Consider the following 21,680-nt stretch of genomic DNA (forward strand, 5'->3'; position numbering starts at 1 on the left):
TGTGAGAATGACAAGTATTGGTTTTCACAAAGTTGACCTTTTTGTCAAATGGTACTATGGTATACTGAAGTAAAATTACAAGCATTTCATAAGTGTCAAAGGATTGACTGATGGCTTTCCATCCTCGCCTAATCAATGCTTGGAGTTTGTCAGAATCTGTGGGTTTATTGATTGTCCACCCGCCTCTTGAGAATTGACCACAATTTCTCAATGGAATTAAGGTCTGGGGCGTTTCCTGCCCATGGACCCAAAATTTCGATTTTTTTTTTTTTTTTTTTTTTTTTGTGTGTGTGCTCCCCAAGTCACTTAAATATCACTTTTTCCTTATGGCACGGTGCTCCATCATGCTGGAAAAGGCATTGTTCGTTACCAAACTGTTTTTGAATGGTTGGAAGAAATTGCTCTTGGTACCATTCTTTATTCATGGCTGTGTTCTTAGGCAAAATTGTGAGTGATCCCACTCCCTTGGCTGAGAAGCTACCCCACACATGAATGGTCTCAGGATGCTTTACTGTTGGCATAACACAGGACGAAGACTTTTGGAGGATGGCCTAGTGTCAAGAAGGGCAGCAAAGAAGCCACTTCTCTCCAGGAAAAACATCAGGGACAGACTGATATTCTGCAAAAGGTACAGGGATTGGACTGCTGAGGATTGGGGTAAAGTTATTTTCTCTGATGAATCCCCTTTCAGATTGTTTGGGGCATCTGGAAAAATACTTGTCTGTTGAAGGAAAGGTGATGGCATGACACAGGACTGATGGTAGCAAACAGTAAAGCACTCTAAATTTTGCCTAAGAACACAGCCATGAATAAAGAATGGTACCAAAACATCCTCTAAGAGCAACTTCTCCCAACCATCCAAGAACAGTTTGGTGACTAACAATGCCTTTTCCAGCATGATAGATATCACTTTCGCCTAATGGCAAGGTGCTCCAAGTGGCTCGGGGAACAAAACATCGAAATTTTGGGCCCATGGCCAGGAAACACCCCAGACCTTTATTCCATTGAGAACTTGTGGTCAATCCTCAAGAGGCGGGTGGACAGACAAAAACCGAAACAAACTCCAGGCATTGATTAGGCAAGAATGGGCGGCCATCAGTCAGTATGTGGCCCAGAATTTGACAGTATGCCAGGGATAATTGCAGAGGTCTTGAAAAAGAAGGGTGAACGCTGCAAATATTGACTTTGCATAAACTTAATGTAATTGTCAAAAGCCTTTGACACTTATGAAATACCTGTAATTTTACTTCAGTACAGTATACCATAGTAACATCTGACAAAAAAATCTAAAAACACTGAAGCCGCAAACTTTGTGAAAACCAATACTTGTCATTCTCAAAACTTTTGGCCATGGCTGTACTAGCAATGCTGCTTCCCTTTTCTAATTAACGACTAGCCACACAATATATCTATATTGTATAGAGTCCTATTTTTACAGTTAACATACAGGCTTGCCTGCTTTTTTTTTTTTTTTAAATATATATAGATGCAGCCAACTTTTATTAACTTGCATTTGGCTTTTTCTTTGACCTGTATTTATTTTTTTTTTAGCTTGTTAATAAAATATGTATATAAACCCATAATGACCCTTTTTCAGTGTACATAATGCAAGTGTGTTTATTTCAACCTACAATGTATTGGGCAGATGTAGTGTGTGTGTGTGTGGAAAAATATAATTTTGGAGAGCTCTATTAGTGGGGGAGGGATTAACTTGAGAAAGTAAGTTGCCAGGGGGTCCATCTTATTTTAATAAGGAATATAAAACCTTTCAAGGCACCCAACAGTTAATGTTTTAGCGATATCCAGGGTTGAGCACAGTCGGTTAAATCAAATTGACTGAGGAACTAATTGATCCACCTGTGGTCAAGCATGGATATCCTTAAAGCCTGGACTGTTATGGTGCCTTGACCGAATTTGGGAACCTCTGCATTATCCGGTCCTAGACCTGATTTATAATTTCTTATTGCCACAAATGGACAAATTAAGAAATTATAGGATTGCCCAGATGTATTAATCATTGACAAGGACTCTGAAGTCCATCTATGATTCCTTCACTTTGGGAGTTGTGCGTACTACTGCACATGTGGTCTGCTGTTAAATGCATGTATGATTGGGGAGGGATCCTACGGATCCCTTTCCTGGTACTTTGAGATGAGTAGCCTATAGGCTACAACGTCTAACGTAATCTGGAAGTAGCGTTCATTATCAGGGCCATGCTTTGTAATGCATGGCATTCCAGAACTTTTCAAAAAAGCAGCCCCTATAGAAGCTTGTAGGCAAATATTAATTGATAAATATGCTCCTAAATCTTAAATGGTTTAATGTTTTATCTCTAAGGGGTATATTTACTCAAGTACAGGTTTTTAGAAGTGGAGTTGTTGCCTATAACAACCAATCAGATTCTAGCTATTCTCTTCTAGAACAGGGGTTCTCAAACTCTGTCCTCTGGACCCCACACAGTTCACATTTTCCAGGTCACCCAGCAGGTGCACAGGTGTATTCATTACTCACTGACACATTTTAAAAGATCCACATGTGGAACACAGGTTCTCAGGACCCCAAATAGTGCATTTTCCAGGTCTCACAGAATCACAGGTGAAATAATTAGCTCATCAGATCTTTTAAAATGTCAGAGTAATGAATATACCTGAGCACCTGCTGGGTGATCTGGAAAATGTGAACTGTGTGGGATCCTAAGACATATGAAACTGTCTGCAGCAAACCCATGTAGAAAATACTCACATCCTTTGTTTTTAAGTGCTGCAAACGTGATGTAGCTAATAGACTGGCGGATGCGATGCCGGTCTAATCCCAACCCGTCCTGCCCGACAAGGGACTAGGGCGTCGGCATTTCGACGCCCATCTTAATCCCGACTCCAGAAGACCGACCCCCGCCATCCCAATTATCCTCTAACGAATAAGTAGAACACTTAGCCTGGGGATGGCGGGTTAGGTTTAGGGAACCCTGGGGAAGGTTAGGCTAGGGGGGAGGTTAGGGTTAGGCACCCCCCTGGGAGGATTAGGTTTAGGGTGCAGAGAGGGGTTAGGCACCCCTGGGAGGTGAAGGGGTTGTATTTGATCCAGCGGCTGTTCATACCGATTCCCTGCAAACATGGACAAAGGCGGTGTGTACTGCAAAGATATGTATAACGCTGCATATGGGTGAGTACATGCATTTAGTTCTGTGCACACGATGCAGGAACAATTATAGATGATTATCATTCAACACCACATCAGGTCTGACATTTCCAGGGTTAGAGACTGCAGATGGAATAAAAACCACCTGCAAAGACTGCTGCTACAGTTACCCAACATGTGGCACGAATGTAATCCTAGACTGTTGCAACAGCATTTTTACATATGAGCTCTATGCACAGCCCCTACCCTCTATGGCACAGCCGGCCCCTCCCCCGCACGCCTCTCCAGCGGTTTGGCGATTGCAGGCAGCTCTTCTCCCTCTAACACGCCCCCTGTGAGTCCTCCGGTGGCCATTTTAATGTGCAGAAAACGCTAGTCTCACAGGGAGCTGCAGAGCCTGGGTCTCCCTACCTCCCCCTCCTCCAAGCAGGTCAGTGTATGTAGCACTATTCCTACTAGACACAAGGTCTAGTTAGTTGATTATAGTGCAGGTTTTCCTGGCATTGTACGAGTCTGTTGCTAGCGCTGTCTCTGTCAGCCATTTTAGCTATCCCTGTACTTTCACTAGCCCTTGCGGTGACAGTGCTGCTGAGGGATCAAATTACTTCCCAGTTCAGTGGTGAAGGCGGAGTCTAAGTTGAGCTGAGGAGTTTACACATACATTCATTATGTCTGGCAGTGATTCTGCTCAGGCTGGTATCCACCTTACACAGTCCTGCAACAGGTGCTTTGCTGGACAAAAGGAGGGAGAGATTATTGTGGGAGGATTATGTACTCTGTGGACCAGAAATGTAGGATCACCTGCTGGGCCCAAGCTCTTCTCAAGAGCCGCCCTGGGCTTGTTTTGCACAAGCACTAACTACCCTGATGGGTTGGCTTGCTGCACCTCCAGTGGCCCCACAATTGGGGTAAGCTCCCCAGGTTGCTATTCCATCTACATCACAGGGGATTCCCCGACAGTTGGTTGTGGCTCATAATATGTCCTTACAACCTATCAAGATGATGTGTCGATTGATGAAGGAAGTGAAAAGTTCAGCGATGGCTTTTCCCGTCGGATCAGCTAGTTGAACATCTGGAAGAAGCCTGGAAAACTCCAGGCAGGAGGTTTCACCTGCAGAAACGTTTGGAAGCCACTAATCCATTCGAGGAGAAGTATTTCTCTAATGTTTCGGACAGATAAGTGGAGGTGTGCCTAAAGTCCATTTATGCCCTCTCGGGGGGGGGGGGGGGGGGGTCAGTGTCAGTCACTAGGTAAGCTACGGCTATATACTGGGTGGCTAGGACCATGGAACATTGGGCAAATGCTTTGGAAGTGTCCTTGCCTGTAGGGGTACACCAGTGAACAAATTGAACTTGAAGGTTACCTCAGAGACTCTGCTACATATGTGAATGAGGCTACTTTGGATGTTAGTCTCCTAACATCTCGCATTTCATCAGCTGCAGTGTCGGCTAGATGCTCTTTGGTTGCGATCTTGGAGCGGATGCTGATTCCAAGAAAGGGTTAGAAGGTTTATCCTTTAATGGCCAGGTCTTATTTGGGCCAGATTTGGACAAAATCGTGGACACTTTGGCTGCTGCCAAGTCTGCCTGTTTACCTTCGGCCCCAATGCCATCAGGATCTGGAATTCAGTCCTTTCCCAGACCGTCAGGAGCTAAGAAGGTCACAAAGCGCAAGAAGCAGGCTTGGAGTACCAGGCATCCAGCTGCCAAGCCCGACGCTAAACCCTCAGGCAGACGGGGCGGGTCCCTGGGGGACCCCAAGGTGGGAGGCCGACTTCAGTTCGCCCAGTGTTGGTGGCATACCACAACAGACACTTGGGTAAGGGAAGTGGTCTCTCAAGGGTACGCCCTTTCCTTCCAATACAGACATCCTCATCAATTCTTCCCTACAGGACTTCAGATGGATCAGGAAAAGGCATTAGAACTGCAGAAAGTTATACGATCTATGCACCTACAGGGAGTTATAGTTCTGGTACCTACTCCTCAGAGGGGGATGGGCTATTATTCCACTGTCTTTTTGGGTTCAAAACCAAATGGTGCATACAGGCCTAAACCTCAAGTCCCTAAACAAGTTTCTCAGAGTGCCTCGGTTCAAAATGGAAACCCTGCGGTCAATTATACTGGCTATGGAACCTGGGGATTTTATGGTGTCTGTGGACATTGAGGATGCCTACCTGCATGTCCCAATAGCTTCGGCTCACCAGAGGTACCTCAGGTTTGCAGTGGTGCAACAACACTTCCAGTTTCAGGTCCTCCCGTTTGGTCTGTCCACGGCCCCCAGGGTGTTCACCAAACTTATGTCAGTGATGGCGGCCCAACTGCGGCTGCATGGGGTACGTCTGTTGCCCTACCTGGACAACCTACTATTGCTAGCCAGATATCTGGCATTACTTCTTCAGCATCTACAGCTGACAATAACAGTGCTACAAAGCCACGGTTGGTTGATCAACTGGAAGAAGTTCTCGCTGATGCCCTCACAGAGGATGCTACATCTTGGGGCATTTTTGGATTCTCAACAGAGGATTTTCTTGCCCAGGGACAAGAGAACCACACTGCAGCAGCGGGTTCGCAGCTGCCTGCAGTTGTTGGGTGTCGATTCACTCGGCAATGCAGTTACTAGGCTCCATGGTGTCAACCTTCGACATGGTGTAGTGTGGCCAATTCCGTTCCCGGCCTCTAGAGACACTCCTTTCCAGATGGGACGGATTTCCATGCCGGGTACGAACCCAGACACTGGTACTGTCTCCGGATGTACGTCTGTCTCTGACTTGGTGGCTCCACACAAGTCACCTTACCAAGGGCAGTCCTTTTTGGATCCCGGAGTGGGTCCCTCTGACAACGGATGCCTGTCCCCGGGGTTGGGATGCAGGTTCACACCTCTTCCAGGGAAGGTGGACAATAGAGGAGTCTGTGATTCCAATAAACATATTGGAACTCAGGGTAGTTTTAAGGGCTCTTCAGCAAGCAAGGCTCATACTTCACTGAAAGCCCGTGCAAGTCCAGTCAGACGACACCACAATGGCCTACATAAACCGCCAAAGAGGCACTTTAAGTCAGGCGGCACTAATGGAAGTGTCCCGCATCCTGACTTCGGCAGAGGAAAATGTCCCAGCCATATCGGCAGTGTTTATCCCGGCAGTCCTGAACTGGGAAGCGGACTTCCTAAGCCATCACGATGTACACCCAGGGGAATGGTCACTTCACCAGGATATATTTCAGCTTCTGGTGAACAAGTGGGGACTTCCCGAAGTAGATCTAATGGCATCTCGGCACAACCACAAGTTGCCAAGGTATGGCTCAAGAACAAGAGACGTGGGGGCTCTGCTGGTAGACGCTGTCGGTCAAATGGACCTTCCAGTTCGCATACCTGTTTCCTCCCTTCTGCCTCGGGTGATTCGGAAGTTCAAGCAAGAAGGAGGTATGCTACTGCTGGTAGCTCCAGCAGTAAGTCACTAGTACGCAAATCTTCGGAGTCTATCCATAAACGTCTGGACCTGTTGTCCCAAGGTCCTTACCCCTACCTGAGTAGTCTGTCTTTGACGGCGTGGCTCTTGAGACTGCCCTCTTGAGTTCCAGGGGTTTTTACAGCTCGGTGGCGAACACCATACTCTGAGCTCGCAAGCCTGCTTCTGCGAGAATTTATTACAGTGTGTGGCACACCTTCTTTGAATGGTGTCACCCCAGAGGTTATAATCCTCCAGACATTTGGATTATCCATGATTGGCATTCCTACAGGCAAGATCACGGTCTTCGCCTTGCTTCTCTGAAGTAGCAGGTTTCTGCCCTGTCAGTACTGTTTCACCATAGGATTGCTACTCTTCTGGATGTACACACCTTTATGCAAGGTGTGCTTCGCATCCAACCTCCCTTTATCCCACCGGTGGCTCCTTGGGATTTGACTGTGGTCCTTAGGGCTCTACAAGGACTGCCATTTGAACCACTGGGCTCAGTGGATTTAAAATGACTCACAATTAAAACTGTTTCTTCTAGCCATTGCTTTGGCCAGAAGGGTGTCGGATTTGGGGGCTCTTTCACGTCACCCTCCCTTTCTGATTTTTCATAGGGACAGGGCCGTTTTTCGTACTCTCCCTGGTTTCCTACCTAAGGTGGTATCCAGCTTCCACACTAATGAGGAAATGTAGTACCAGCTTTTAACTCCCCAGACCTTTCAGCTGGTGAGGTCTCTTTGGATGTGGTACGTGCTCTACAAACTTATGTGGACCGTACCAACTCATTTCGGAAGTCGGACTCTGTTTGTCCTTTTTTGGTTTCCGAAAGAAAGGATGGCCTGCCACTAAGCAGACTTTGGCAGGCTGGATTCGCCTGGCAATTTCAGAGGCTTACCTTCATGAGGGCCTTCCTCTACCATCCTCTGTTAAGTCTCATTCTACTCGGTCTGTGGGTCCTTCGTGGGCAGCTCGTCGTGGCGCCTCTGCTGTTCAGCTGTGCAAGGCGGCCATGTGGTCTACTGTCCATACATTCTTAAGGTATTATGCATTTGATACCTTTGCCTCTCAGGATGCTTCCTTCAGGCGGCGGATTCTCCTTTCTGTACAGGAGCGTCCCCACCCTTAAGGAGACTGCTTTGGGACATCCCCAAGGTCTCCTGTGGAGCCCTATGGACCTTGCAGTAGACAATAACAAAGGTAAGGTCTTACCATATCTCTTATCTCTATTTCTACGAAGTCCATAGGGATCCACAGGCCTCCCGCCCTATCCTGCAGATGGGCTGTGTTCTGGTCAGTGGTTTTCAGTCTCCTCTATGTGAGAATGTGATACTTGAGTGTTCCAGAATTTCTTCCTTGTCTCCTCCGGCCACTGGCTTGTTACGAAACGGAGGTGCCTTGGCATGGGGGCGGGGTATAGGAGAGGAGCCCGGTGCAAATGTAACTATTGAGGTGCTCGACGACTGATGTCATCAACCTATACCCCAAGGTCTCCTGGGGATCCCTATGAACTTCGTAGAAATAGAGATAACAAAGGTAAGGTCTTAACAGATCTCTTATTTTTTAATAAAGAACTACACCTAGAGGGCAACTGATACTGATGCAAAATAAACACTCAACCATGACCTTATTTGTTATGCAATATTTAACAATACTTTATAATAAAATGATTTTATGATGGGCTAATAGGTTTACAAGACTAAGTCAGATTTAAAGAATGTTACTATGGTGAATAAAAATCTTTATTGAAATTCCAACCTGTGCCATGCAGTAAGTGCAACTTGTTTTCAACCTCCCCAGCACCAGAATGTGATTACATCTCTAAACAATACAAAACAGAAAATAACAGCTTTAAATGTGAACAGCCACCTCTTGCAGCAAAGTGGTGTAGACACCATCCTTTCTGCACCAAATTGAGGCTCCCACACCAGTAATAGTTTGGCAGTATTTAAAAGGCAGTGGTTATATGAAAGTAAATATACTTTTCTATACAATGGTTTATGGCAGTGGTGCTCAAACTAGGCACCTGGGTTGGTGGTCCAGGACCAAAACAAATTATTTATGGTCAATGTGATTGGCAGCCACCACTGGTTTAGCCTATAGAGCAAGAAAGCGCAAACCTGTCCACCACCACATAACTGAACCTATGGATGACGGATAAGCACAATTTAATTATTTTTTGCTGAATTTCTCATTAAGAAACTTTGGCATAAGGCTGCTGTGAAAAAATGCAGTGTATTGTGCTGTAGGAAAGTTTGGGAACCACTGGTTTATTGGCAAACAAGGATAGAATAGTTAAGCTAGCAGTAACATTTTAGAAAATCATCCATATTCTAATCTTTCACTTCAATATACACAAGTGAATCCTACTTAAAGATTGTGTTGTTGTGCATATGGTTAATACAAAACTAATCTTTGGGAATTTAAAAAAAAAAAAAAACAATGTTAGAATATTTAACTATACTACAATTTATAATTGAAAACTGCACTTTAGTGCAATTTCCTAAGAATCCCACCACCATGCTTTGCTCTAGGTTACTGGAGTGGCTGCAATCTTATGAATTCTGGTTACAGCATGGTTGTGTGTCGACAGACGGTATAATATAAATATCCAGTGATCAATTGCAGGTTAAACCTAGCCACTAGTGCGAAGAGACCCCTATCTATAGCCATGTATAGAGTGAATCAAAAATGAAAACAAAATAGTTGAACATGCACTTAACATGTGTATGATCTCACACATACAGAGGTGTGGCAATGACACAAAACAGGAGGCAAGGTATCACCGTCTGCCATGAGAACAAACATCAGGCTGCTGGAACACTGCAGTGAATAAAAAAAAAAAAAAAAAAAAAAAAAAAAAAAGGGGCACACTGGAAACATGGAGCACAGCTAGGCTCCGTGGCCATTGATTTGACAGTCAGTGCCCGTAGCTTCTGGTGGAGCAGCCATATGATTGTGTCTATACAGCTCTGGATGGATTTGGGTCTACTCAGTATGTTGGTGGTTTATAGCCATCTTCTGTTTCTGGGTTTTGTGTGAATGGTGGTCGCTGGTAGTTATCAGTGACAGCGTCAGGGTAGCTGGAATATGGAGGTGCAGTGTCCAGACCGGGATCCGTGTAGTTTGTGTTGAAATCATCCACCCCCAGCTTGTACCTCTTAAAGGCTAAAGTTGCAAGTGGGAACTGTGAAAACAGGTTGGAAACAGTGTTACAGACAAGATCTTTTTCCTATTCCATATAAAAGCTCAAAACACTGACCGTTCAACTACATTATAAGCATTTCTCATTCCTTACTTGCACAAGCTTCTGTAAAAGGGACAAATGTCAGCCCTCCTATGAAACATATTTACATTACCAACCATGTAGAGCAGTGTTCTTACAGTAGACCAATACCCTACTATTGAGGCGATAGCTGAACCTATATTTATGTAAATAAATCAGGCAGGATTATAGGGAATGTCTCCACAGGGGACTTTAGCAGTGCACGACAGTGGGTGATCTGAAGGACAGATTAACAGCAGGGGGAAGGGGTGACAGATATTGCATTATTTTATACATATATTGAATAATTCAATAAATATCTTAAATAAATCCTACTGTACAACCCAATTTAGCAAGTTTAGACAACTTCCAAAATCTCCACATGTGCTACAACTGGGATGTAGTCATAATGAAGATACTTTCAATGTTGACAGTTATGATTTTGACATCGTTGAAGTGTGCTGACATTGAACATGTCAGCATCTGCAGTATATCAATATGCGAAATGTCGACATTCCATGGGGACTGGATGGTGAGCCTGCCGCCGCGAAAGTTTAGGGATATACTCACTGCCGGTAACTCTGCAGGATACACTGGACTGGAAGTCATCGCCGGACCTGGTAAGCCACCACTAGACCACCAGGGACCTTTTATCAGTGTTGACATGCTGTATATTGACGTGGTCCAAACATACCACACCCGATACAGCCTGCCCCATGCCTCAGTGATGGCATTAATTCCTTATGACCTAAACTGGATGCCTCCATGTGACAGGTGCATATTCAGGCTCTTTCTTCTTCAGGGTCCATAGGCTCCACAGGGAGACCTTGGGGTGTAGGTGATGGCTTGGACATCCAGGCACCACACAGTTAATTTTCAGATCCCAGGATGCACCGAGCCTCTCTCTCTATACCCCGAGCTAGAAACACCTTAGTTTCGATTGGTGCCCAGCCAAAGTCGGGTCACTGTAGATGCAGGGGGCTATCTAGCAGCCCTTCAACTTTTGATTTTTATTTATATTTTCTTTATACTGAGTGTACACCGCGTCTGCGCTGCACTCTGCCACCCCTTTGGGCCTCGACCCCATTACTGATCTGGGTCTCTCGGCGGACAGCTGGAGGTCATGGGGATACAGGTAAGATGGGTCACAGTGAGCGGCAGTCAATACCTCCGAGCTCAGGGGGTCAGACCAGAGGTCCCGGGGGTGGACGCAGGCGCCAGCCATTGCGCTCCACTGGACCACCAGGGACATAAACTGTGTGGGAACCGGCATCCCGGAGGTTAATAACCAGGCAGGGGAGGCAGCCTTCCCTGTTTTAGGAGCTCCTCCCCTCAGCTCAGTGAGCCTTTCCCAGGAGGTCTGATTTCACTGAGCTGCTCTCCTCTGGACATGCCCTCTCTGAGGTCTCCAGCAGCCACTTTACTTCAAGTGGCTAGTCGCAGGTCTCTCAGGACATTGCAAAATCCAGTCCCCCCTACATACCTCACCCCTTGGTCAGTGTATGTAGCACTATAGCCTACCAGACACTGAGTCTGTGTAGTTGATTTGTAGTGCCATAGTGCAGGTGTTTTCTAAACTACATGTGACTTGAACTAGCACTGTCTGTCTGTGCTTCTCTCTTATACTGTCAGCATATTACTATACCTTTTCTTTTTCTAAAATGCCCTAACAGTACAAGGTGTTGTCAGGGTGTTTCTAATACCTCACATTATTAATTATATATATTTGTGTGGTTTGTCACACACTGTGTGCGCTTGCACTTTGCCATATTTGAGCCTATGTTCCTGCAGCTTTCCTTAAAGCATTAGTCAGGAACTGTATTTTGTCTTCCTGCTGGTATCTGAAATAGTCAGGGGTTGCATTATACTCAGTATAAGAGAAATAAGCACACAAAATGGCACTATGGGCCTGATTCAGAGCTGCTCGTAAGCGGCCGCTTGTTCGTTCCGAGCGATGTTAGCCCAACTGCGCATGCGTACGGATCGTTATACGCATGCGCTAACCAGTCAGTGCAGCCGAAATTCATGTGCTCGCAAAATAGCGAATGCCTGCTATTTTGAGTGACAGAAAGAGGCGTATGTGGGTGGTAACAGGGGAAGGAGCTTGAAAACGGGGAGTGGAGATCAGAACGCAGGCGTGCTTAAAGGTCAAAACGGGCGTTTTATGGGTGTGCATATTTAAAACAGCAGCGTCATGGACCAAGTCACTGGGTTATTTTATAGTCAGAACTGCTCGCAAAATTGTGGTAGCAAACACCAACCCCAAGAATAGCGAGCAGTTCATACCCTTGTTGATGTACTCGATTAATCTAATAAATAGCGGACATGACGTAGGATGCGAGCGGCCAGGGGGTGTATTTTTCCAAAAAACGAACGCAAGTTTTGTTCGCTCGTTCAGACATAGAGACGTGAACAGACCGCAAACAGGTCATTTGAATAGCCACCCCTAGTTTTAGAACGAACGACCGCAAATAGCGAGTGGCTCTGAATGAGGGCCTATGTCTGTAAATGAGAATAATGTGCACATTTCTGCGCCCATCCTGCTGTCATGCACTGCAGGATTAATGGAGAGGGAGATGGTACAGGATGGAATTATGTGTTATAATCCTCCTGGCCCTTCTAATGTCTCGGTCACCATGCAGGAACCCCCTTGGCCTTCCTTTTCTCAGGTCCTGACATCCATTGTGGAACGTTTGGCGGTACTAGCGGTTTTCTCTCCTATGAGGTTTACTCAGCAGCCTGTTATTCCCTCACAGGGATTGCCTCAGCAGATTACAGCCATGCATGTGCCTCCACCCTGGGTAGATTCTCTGTACCTCAGTACAGATCCTGGCGGCCACCTCTACTGCACTCCAGGCCATGCTGCAGGGTGAAAAACCCCTTAAGCCATCCAAAACGTCATTGGCAGTCATCTCAGTCCACACTACGTACTGAGTCTGAAATGTCATCTGATGGGAAAATTGTGGATGCTTCTGACTCCCCTCCGCAGCAGGTGGAGACACGGTCTAAGGTTAATATTCCTGCTCTTATACGAGGTGTCCGTTCTGCCCTAGTCATTAAGGAAGAAGAACGGCCAGCTTCTCGGTCCAAACATGCTCTGTTCAAAGAAAAAGGAAATTCTGCAGAAGTAACCGTTATCAGATCAGTTAGTGGATCATATGGCGGCGGCATGACAATCGCCTGGTCTACTGTTACCCCTTTTCCAGAGGAACACTGTACTAAATGGGAATCACCCCCTGCGGTGGATTCTCATGTCACACGCTTAATTAAAGAGTGCTACATGCCCATGCCCTCCATATCTTCCCTAAAATATCCTATGGATAGGAAGGTGGAAGATTGTCTTAAATCGATTTATTCTCTGTCGGGAGCAGCCGCTCGGCAGTCTATGGCTAACTCATGGGTGGCCAAGGCTATGGAATTTTGGGCAGACACTTCTCCTACAAATGTTTCCAGAGATCAGGTAACGCTGGTTGGTAATCTCCATGATGCAGCAGCATATATTGGAGAAGCTGCTTTGGATGTCAGTCTCTTGACTTCCAAATTCTCAGCTGCTGTTGTGTCGGCTCGCCGTTCCTTGTGGCAACGCTCATGGAGAGCGGACGCTGATTCTAAGAAAGGATTAGAATGCTTACCTTACAATGGTGAAATCTTGTATGGGCCCAACTTGGACAAGATTGTGGACGTGTTAGCAGCCGCTAAGTCCGTGTTTCTGCCTTCAGCATCATCTGCTCCAAGGCCTCGGCCTAGTCTTTTCCAGTCCTTTCCTAGACAGTCAGTCCCAAAAAGACTGCCAATCCCGAAAAGCAGGCATGGAGTACCAGACGTCCTGCTTCCAAGTCCGAAGACAAGCCTTCAGCCTGACGGGACGGGCCTCCTTCTGGAAGATCCCAGGGTGGGAGACAGACTTCTTCAGTTTGCCCAGTGCTGGTGTCACACCACCACGGACACTTGGGTAAAAGAAGTGGTCTCTCATGGGTACACCCTCATTTCGCAAAAGGCCTCCCCACCAATTTTCTGCACAAGGACAAGGCCTTACATATCCAGAAAGTCATTTGGTCCTTGCTCCAAGCAGGGGTCATAGTACCGGTCCCTTTATCTCAGAGGGGGACAGGTTACTACTCTACTCTCTTTCTGGTTCAGAAGCCGAACGAATCCCATCGGCCTATCCTCAATCTGAAATCCCTGAACAAATTCCTCAGAGTACCTTGGTTCAGGATGGAAACCTGACGCTCCATCATACTGGCTATGGAACCTGGGAATTTTATGGTATCGCTGGATTTTCAGGATGCGTACCTACATGTACCGATCGCTTCCTTTCACCAGCGTTATCTCCGGTTTGCTCTTCAGCAACAACATTTCCAGTATCGGGCTCTACATTTTGGCCTCTGGTAAACACCTGTGGTGCAGTAGAAAGTTATGCTATTATGGCGGCCCATCAGCGGGCACAGGGTGTCCAACTGCTACCATACATGGATGACGACCCGTTGTTACCAAAGGTCTCTGGAGGTACTCCACCACCATCTGCAGCTAACGATTTCAGTTCTTCAGACACATGGATGGTTAAATCAATTAGAAAAAGTTGTCCCAGAGGATGCTCCATTTGGGTGACCTGTTGGATTCTCAACAGCAGAGGATCTTTCCAACAGCAGACAAAACTTCCAGTTTGCAGACGCGAGTACGCAAATGTCTCCACAGTCGCCGGGTGTCAAACTCAGCAATGCAGGTCCTGGGGTCTATGGTGTCGACATGGTGGAGTATGCTCAGTTTCATTCCAGACCTTTGGAAAGACTGATCCTCTACAGATGGGAAGGATTGCCTCATTGGATAAAAAGGCACAGACGATGGTGCTCTCCCCAGGAGGTGCGTCTGTCTATCCTGGTGGCTGCAGACAGATCATCTCACCAGAGGACGCCCCTTTTGGATCCCAGACTCGGTAATCCTGACAACAGATGCCAGTCTTCGGGGTGGGGCGCGGTATCCAGCCCGCACTCTTTTCAGGGTCATTGGACTCAGGAAGAATATGCTCTTCCAATCAACATATTGGAACTACAGGCTGTCTTCAGGGCCCTCCAGCTGACCAGTCACATATTTCACGGGAAACCCATGCAAGTTCAGTCAGTCAGACAACGCCACAACTGTGGCTTACATCAACCATCAAGGAGGTACACGAAGTCAGGCAGAGATGAAGGAGGTTTCACGCATTCTAACTTGAGCAGAAGGTAATCTCCAAGCCATTTCAGCGGTGTTCATACCAGGAGTGCTCAATTGGGAAGCAGACTTCCTCAGCCGTCACGACGTGCATCCCAGGGAATGGTCTCTTCACCAAGAAGTGTTTCAGCTCCGGTGGACCGGATGGCCTCCAGCCACAACCACAAGCTGCCTGTGTACAGGTACAGGACAAGAGTTGCCAAGACTCTCTTAGTAGACGAAAAAAGGGAGGCATTAGTTCTTAGAACTTCAACAAAGGAACTCTTTGTGGGTACACTCTAATAGCTGGAGTCACATGAATAAAACATAGGATCTCATTCAGAGGCGGTCGCAAGGAGCAATCGCTCTCGCTGAATGAGGGCGGGCGCTTGTTTTTTGGTGCAGTCTCCTGGTCGCAAGCTAAGCTGTGGGTTAGCACCCACAGCTTAGCTAGCGACCAGGGTGGTGGTTGCGATGGTGATGACCATTGCGACCATCGGGGCTTGCGACCAGACCCTAAGGTTGGGTCTGGGCATTCGCAAGCCCCAGGGAGCTTTCTGCTCTGATGGAGCAAGAAGTTCCCCACTGACATCACTGATGTCAGTGCGGCCACCCACAAAACGGTAGGCGTTCATTAAGGAACGCCTCCGTTTTGGAAACCACCCCCCCAGCCCGCCTACAAACAGGGGTGAGCTGTCGATCAACATCGACAGCTGCCCCTGTTGTAGCGAGCTCCGGAGCAAGAGAGTTTCTCTCTCGCTCCGGGGCTTGCGCATGCGCAGGGCTACCCATCGACCCGGTTGCGAGCACATCGGTGCTTGCAACCGGATCTGAATGACCCCCATAGTCTTTTTTTATACCTAGTTTATTGCAGATATTTAATAAAATGTTGACATACCAAAAAGACTGACAGAGATACCAATCTTTATCTGACAAAAAAGGGGGGTTTCGGTTGTAATAACCCAGATAAAGATTGGTATGTATGTCAGTCTTTTCTATACCTAGTTTATTGCAGATATTTAATAAATGTTATGGTTTATTCATGTGACTCCAGCTATTAGAGTGCACCCCAAGGAGTTCCTTGGTTGAAGTTCTAAGAACAAATACCTCCCTTTTTCTGATTCCTACATATTTACTCTGGGTAGCACCACCATCCTAATTACTATCAGCATTATTGTATTCAATTACCCTTTAGAGGTGGCTATAGCAACCACAATACATTATATTTATTCAGTTCTACTTAAGATCGGTGCAGTGAATTCCAACCCCCTCTTTTCCCTTCCCCGTTTTTCTCTCTTAGTAGACGCTCTGTCAGTCAAGTGGACATTCCAGTTTGCGAATCTGTTTCCTCCAGTTTCCCTTCTTCCTCGAGTTCTAAGGAAGTTCAAGCAAGACGGAGGCACGGTCCTGCTGGTGGCTCCAGCATGGCTTCGACGTCATTGGTACTCAGATCTTCGGAGTTTCTCCATAGAAGTTCCGTGGCTGTTGCCTCATTGTCCGGACCTGTTGTCTCAGGGTCCTTGCCTTTACCAGGCTCTGGGTCATCTGTCTTTGACGGTGTGGCTCTTGAGACATCCCTACTCAGGTCCAAAGGATTCTCCAGCTCTGTAGTGAACACTATGCTCAGAGCGCGGAAGCCAGCCTCTGCACAGATCTACCACAGAGAATTGCATACCTATTTTCAGTGGTGTCGTCCCAGAGGTTATGATCCTTTGGTGTTTTGGCTTTCCTCCAAGCGGGTTTGGATCTCGGTCTCCGCCTGGCCTCACTGAAGGTGCATGTCTCTGCCCTGTCAGTTTGGTTTCAATGGAGGATTGCGCCTTTATCGGACATTTGCACATTCATGCAGGGTATCCTTCGAATTCAGCCCCCCTTTCTCCCTCCAGTGGCTCCTTGGGATTTGGCTGTGGTCCTTCAGGCCCTCCATTTGAACCATTGGACCTCAAATGGTTGACAGCTAAGACTCTTTCCTGGCCATAGCTTCCGCCAGAAGAGTGTCAGATTTAGGGGCGCTCTGTTGCTCCCCCTTTCTGATTTTTCACCAGGACAGGGCAGCGCTTCAATTTCGCCCTGGGTTTCTTATGAAGGTTGTTTCTAGTTTCCAAATTAATGAGGAAATTGTAGTCCCGGCTTTACAATCGCCAGGCCTCTTGGCAGGTGAAGCCTTGTATGTGGTTCGTGCCCTCAGGATTTATGTGGACCGGACCAGCTCCCTTCCGCAATCAGACTCCTTGTTTGTACTGGCCAGCCAATAAACAGACATTGGCTAGATGGCTTCGTATGCCGATCTCGAAGGATTACACTCAGGAAGGCCTTCCTGTTCCGCCTTCTGTAACTGCTGGGAGACCTTGGGGATGTCTCAAAGCAGTCCTCTTAAGGGCTCCTGAGCTGAGAGGAGAATCCAGCGCCCAAAGGAAGCATCCTGGGAAGCAAAGGTATCAAAGACATAAGACCTCAGAAAGGTCTGGACAGAAGGCCACCTTGCAGAGCTGAACAGCCGAGGCGCCACGGCGAGCTGCCCACGAAGGACCCACAGACAGAGTAAAATGAGCACCTGTGAAGCCTATAGACCCTGAAGAGGAAAATGAGAGTTATGGTAAGAATTTACCTTTTGTTAACTCTTTGAAATCCATAGGGTCCACAGGGCACCCACCCTGACTCACCTGGCTTCAGATGGGCTTCGCTCTGATCACCGGTTTTCCGTCTCCTACTTTGTGAGAATGTGATTCTTGTGTGCTCCAGACTTCCTTCCATCTCTTATGCTCCTCCGGCCTTTGGCTTGTTACGAACTAAGGTGCCTCTGGCTCAAAGGCGGGGTATAGGTAGAGTGGCCGGGGTGCATCCTGGGAGCTGAAAATTAACTGCGTGGTGCCGAGATGTCCAAGCCATCACCTACACCCCAAGGTCTCCCGGTGGACCCTAGTTCTCACCATAAGTAATTTTTTGGGGATAGTAACAGTAATTATTCATGCAGTACCTACACACAGTATACTTTCCTACAAATATGTGCAGGAATAATGTTATACCATTTTGGAAAATAGGCAACTAACCACAGCAAAGGAGATAACCTCTGTGCTGATGTTGGTGTGATTGTGTAGATCTTGGCATTAGGAAACCCTATCTCTGGATTTCCTAATGCTTTCTGTGGTACATGATGTAATTTTCTGGAGATCACCGGGAGGGGGGAGAATCACTACATGTTAAGTATCCTCACAATTTTCTGGCTCTAATAGTATTTCTGTAGAGTAGGTTAATATTGTATGGTAATACCCAAGCTCACAAGCACTAATGTACCACATTATTTGAAAGGGGGGGGGGAACTTACCTCTTTCAAACAAGAGTGGCCCTGGGTTTGTGGGTGCCTGAATGTAGGAGACAGAGCACTTTTAATGATCTTTCCCTTATTTCCTGGCTTGATGGTCTGCATTGATTTTCCTAGAAGGCACAGGGCTTATGACATAACAGCCCCTACATGATGATATGATCAAACCCCACCCCCTACTCGGCCCAAACGACCACAATATAAAAGGGTGAGACTTAACAAATTTTCCCAGTTCCATTTAAACCCCTGCATTGCTTAGGACAAGTCCCACTGATACTTAGCAGCAATGATGTTCATAGAACAAATTTGTTTTGAGATGCATCTCCAATTAATCACAGGTGTCAGACAGTGACACCTTTAATTATAAACACTTTTGCCAGCCTTCACGGCTGAGAATTTTTCTGCTCTCAACTAGGACCAAGGGGCAAATTTATCTATATGTACCAAATTATGATTAGCTATTTATTTTTTGGTGTGTTGCATATTTTTCCAATCCATCAGCAAAATTGCCATGTTTTGAATATTCCTGCCTTACAACAGAATCTGTGTCAAATTTGGTAATTCACAAGTGGTCAAGTTTATTTAATATTGTGGCACAAAAGTCACAAGTGCTGTTATCCAGTTAATGTTTACTAAAAGTATGATAGAGGGACGGTGACACTCTCAGGCAACCAGCATTTCCCCATTCACTTCAATGGAGCGACCCTGTCTTTCGGTACAGGACTCTCCATAGAAACAGTATGTCATTTTGCCAAAATCCCGGGATGTCTACATGGGGTATCCGTTCATTAGGTCTACATTGTCTATCTAGACAATGGAAGATAGACAGGGTCTGAGGGTTGACTAGTAACAAGGTCGACAGGTATGAAAAAAAAAAGTCGACCTTTTGACTATGAGTGTCGACCTACTGCCAGTCAACCTTCTGACCAAGTCAACCTTTAGTGTGTCGACCTTCAGTCGCTGTCTATCTATTGCCTGTCTATCTTCCATTGACTACCCAAACATTGTCCATCTAGACAATGTAGACCTAATGATCCACACCCCCTTCATGGACCGAAGGGGACAATATTCCTGTATTTTGTGAATATTAAATTGGTGAAGGAGGACTGTGTGGGAGAGTTACTTTTTTAATAAAAGGTATACAGTACTCTAAGCTTCTCGTCTTTATTTTAATATTTTCATTACAGGTGGGACTACAGCCCCAGCGGGTCCTTAATGTCCAGGCATGCTAGCACTTGTGGTTCTAATAGTGCCATCATGCCAAGGCAGGCTTACTGGGACTTATTAAGCACTGAATTATTTTGTCACCTATCCAAAGCCCAAGGGGTGAGAGGAAGAACTTTCAGCCCAGGGTTGGTTGTCCCTCAGTATGGGGGACCCGACTTTCTGTGGGATTTCAGCCCCGGAGTGACCAGTTTGTGTTATCGTTATGGCAGCAGGACCCCACACTGTGCCTCCCTGCCTGATGCTGGTTATTGGAAAATGGGGGAACCCTCACACCATTTCCCCCCCCCCCATTTTACAATACCAGCCCAGGCTCAGAGGGCCACAGCTGATATTGGTGATGGGCTTTTTTTTTTTTTTTTACATTTTAAACTATTTATGGTCATATAGACATTCTAAATATATGCAGGTCTATATTTCGATTGTCTATTTTGATGGGGTCAGTGTCAACAATCAGTGTTGACATTTCGAGTGTAAATTTTCATATTACTTTGTTCATTCCCTCCTCCACACCTTGCTGGTCATTCATTAAGTTTTTGAAAAACCTGTCTCCGCCACCCTCTTGGAAAAGGCAACATTTCATCAATCTAGAACATGCTGTTATGAGCTGGAGTGGGTGTCAGACCTCAGTCTGCCTCTGGGTGAGTATACATGACAGGAGGTCAGGGAAAGAGTATACCACTTGATCTCAACACGTATCAACGTAAAATGCTTACTACATTTATGATCACTGTATTATACTCCAGATAGTCTGAACGTTTACTCAGTGGACCCGATCTGCTGGAGGGGAAGAGGCCACAAGGGAACATTCTATCATATTTGGTGGACATGTCCTAAAGTATCCCTATTTTGAGACAAAATCCAGACTTACAGAAGCTCAGATCCTTAAGGACCCATGGCCTTTTGAAGCACTCAACAAAATTGGTTCCTTATATCATAGCAGCTGCTGAATCAATGGCTGTGACCCCAGACCTCTCTTTTACCCATACCTCTTCCAAGAGTCCTGACACTGCAACCATTTTACTTACAAATAATCAGATCCCACCCCTTAACCAGGACTCAATTTGATGAACAGCCTCTGCTTCATATATTATTTCACACTTTACGCTATGTCCATTCTGTGATCCCTTCCACTTCTCCCCCTCCAGTTCCTACCCCTACCTTCAAGAACCTTCTCTGTGAGTTGTTACTGTCTGACCTCAACTACTCTACCAGTCAAAAGTTTTAAAAACACCCTAATTTTTCCAGTTTTAAGTAAAATGTAAGCAATTTAATACCAGTGAATAACCTGAAATGGTACCAAGGTAAGTGGTAATCTGCTAGTGGTTGAAATAAAATAAAACATTTTGGTTAGCAAAATCAAATAATGTAAATTTCACAGTTTAAAAAAAAAAAAAAAAAAAAAAAAAAAATGGTATTTTTTCATGGAAGTAGTAATGGGTTAAGAAATAACAGCTGTTCTGTAGCAATGAGAGAGAGGTTTGCCTGGGCCATGAAGGACTCCAGCAGACTACTGAAGACTGGAAGAAAGTCTTAGAAAGGACCTAAGAATTAAATTCTGAAATCTTTGGTTAATCACAGATGGTCTTTGTCCGCGAACAAGTAGGCGAAAGAGTGGCTCCTCAGTCTCAGTGGCGGCTTGTAATAATCACGCCAGTAATCAGCAGTTAAGTCCAAAATTTAAAAGGGCACTGCTTTTAATAGCAAAACACCCCATGTTTTGCTATTAAAAGCATAGCACTTGTAAATTTTGGTCTTAAACACGTCTGGAGGTCCGCTGCTTAGTAAATAAACTCCTGCAACACCAACTATCAAACATGGAGGAGGAACAGTGGTGATCTGGGGCTCTTTTGATGTGACATGCGCAGTCATTTGCACCCTGAACCAAAAAGAGTAACCACAACATTTTGCAGCACCATTAAATGACCACTGGGCTATGCTTAGTTGGTCAAAGGTTCATCCTACAGCAAGAAAATGACCTAAAACGTTACCGCCAGGCTATGTCAGAACTATATTCAAGGTAAAGAACAAGATGGTAGCAAGTGCTAAAGGGGTTATGTCTCTTCAATTTTCTAATTGGAGCCCATAAACCGTATTG

General features: G+C 46.0%; 1 protein-coding gene across 1 annotated transcript in view; it reads right to left on the reverse strand.

Annotated features, from left to right (window-relative positions):
• Positions 1-8,308: 8,308 nt before the first annotated feature.
• Positions 8,309-21,680, reverse strand: part of SYNGR2 (synaptogyrin 2) — a 36,114-nt gene continuing 22,742 nt past the window's right edge. The window contains exon 4 of the mRNA XM_088475283.1: positions 8,309-9,771. Within this exon, the coding sequence (XP_088331409.1) occupies positions 9,577-9,771 (195 nt within the window). The 3' untranslated portion in view covers positions 8,309-9,576. The remainder of the gene's footprint in view (positions 9,772-21,680) is intronic.

Source organism: Taudactylus pleione, unplaced genomic scaffold (genome assembly GCF_031769625.1).
Source record: "Taudactylus pleione unplaced genomic scaffold, aTauple2 ptg000016l, whole genome shotgun sequence".
NCBI lineage: Eukaryota > Metazoa > Chordata > Amphibia > Anura > Myobatrachidae > Taudactylus > Taudactylus pleione.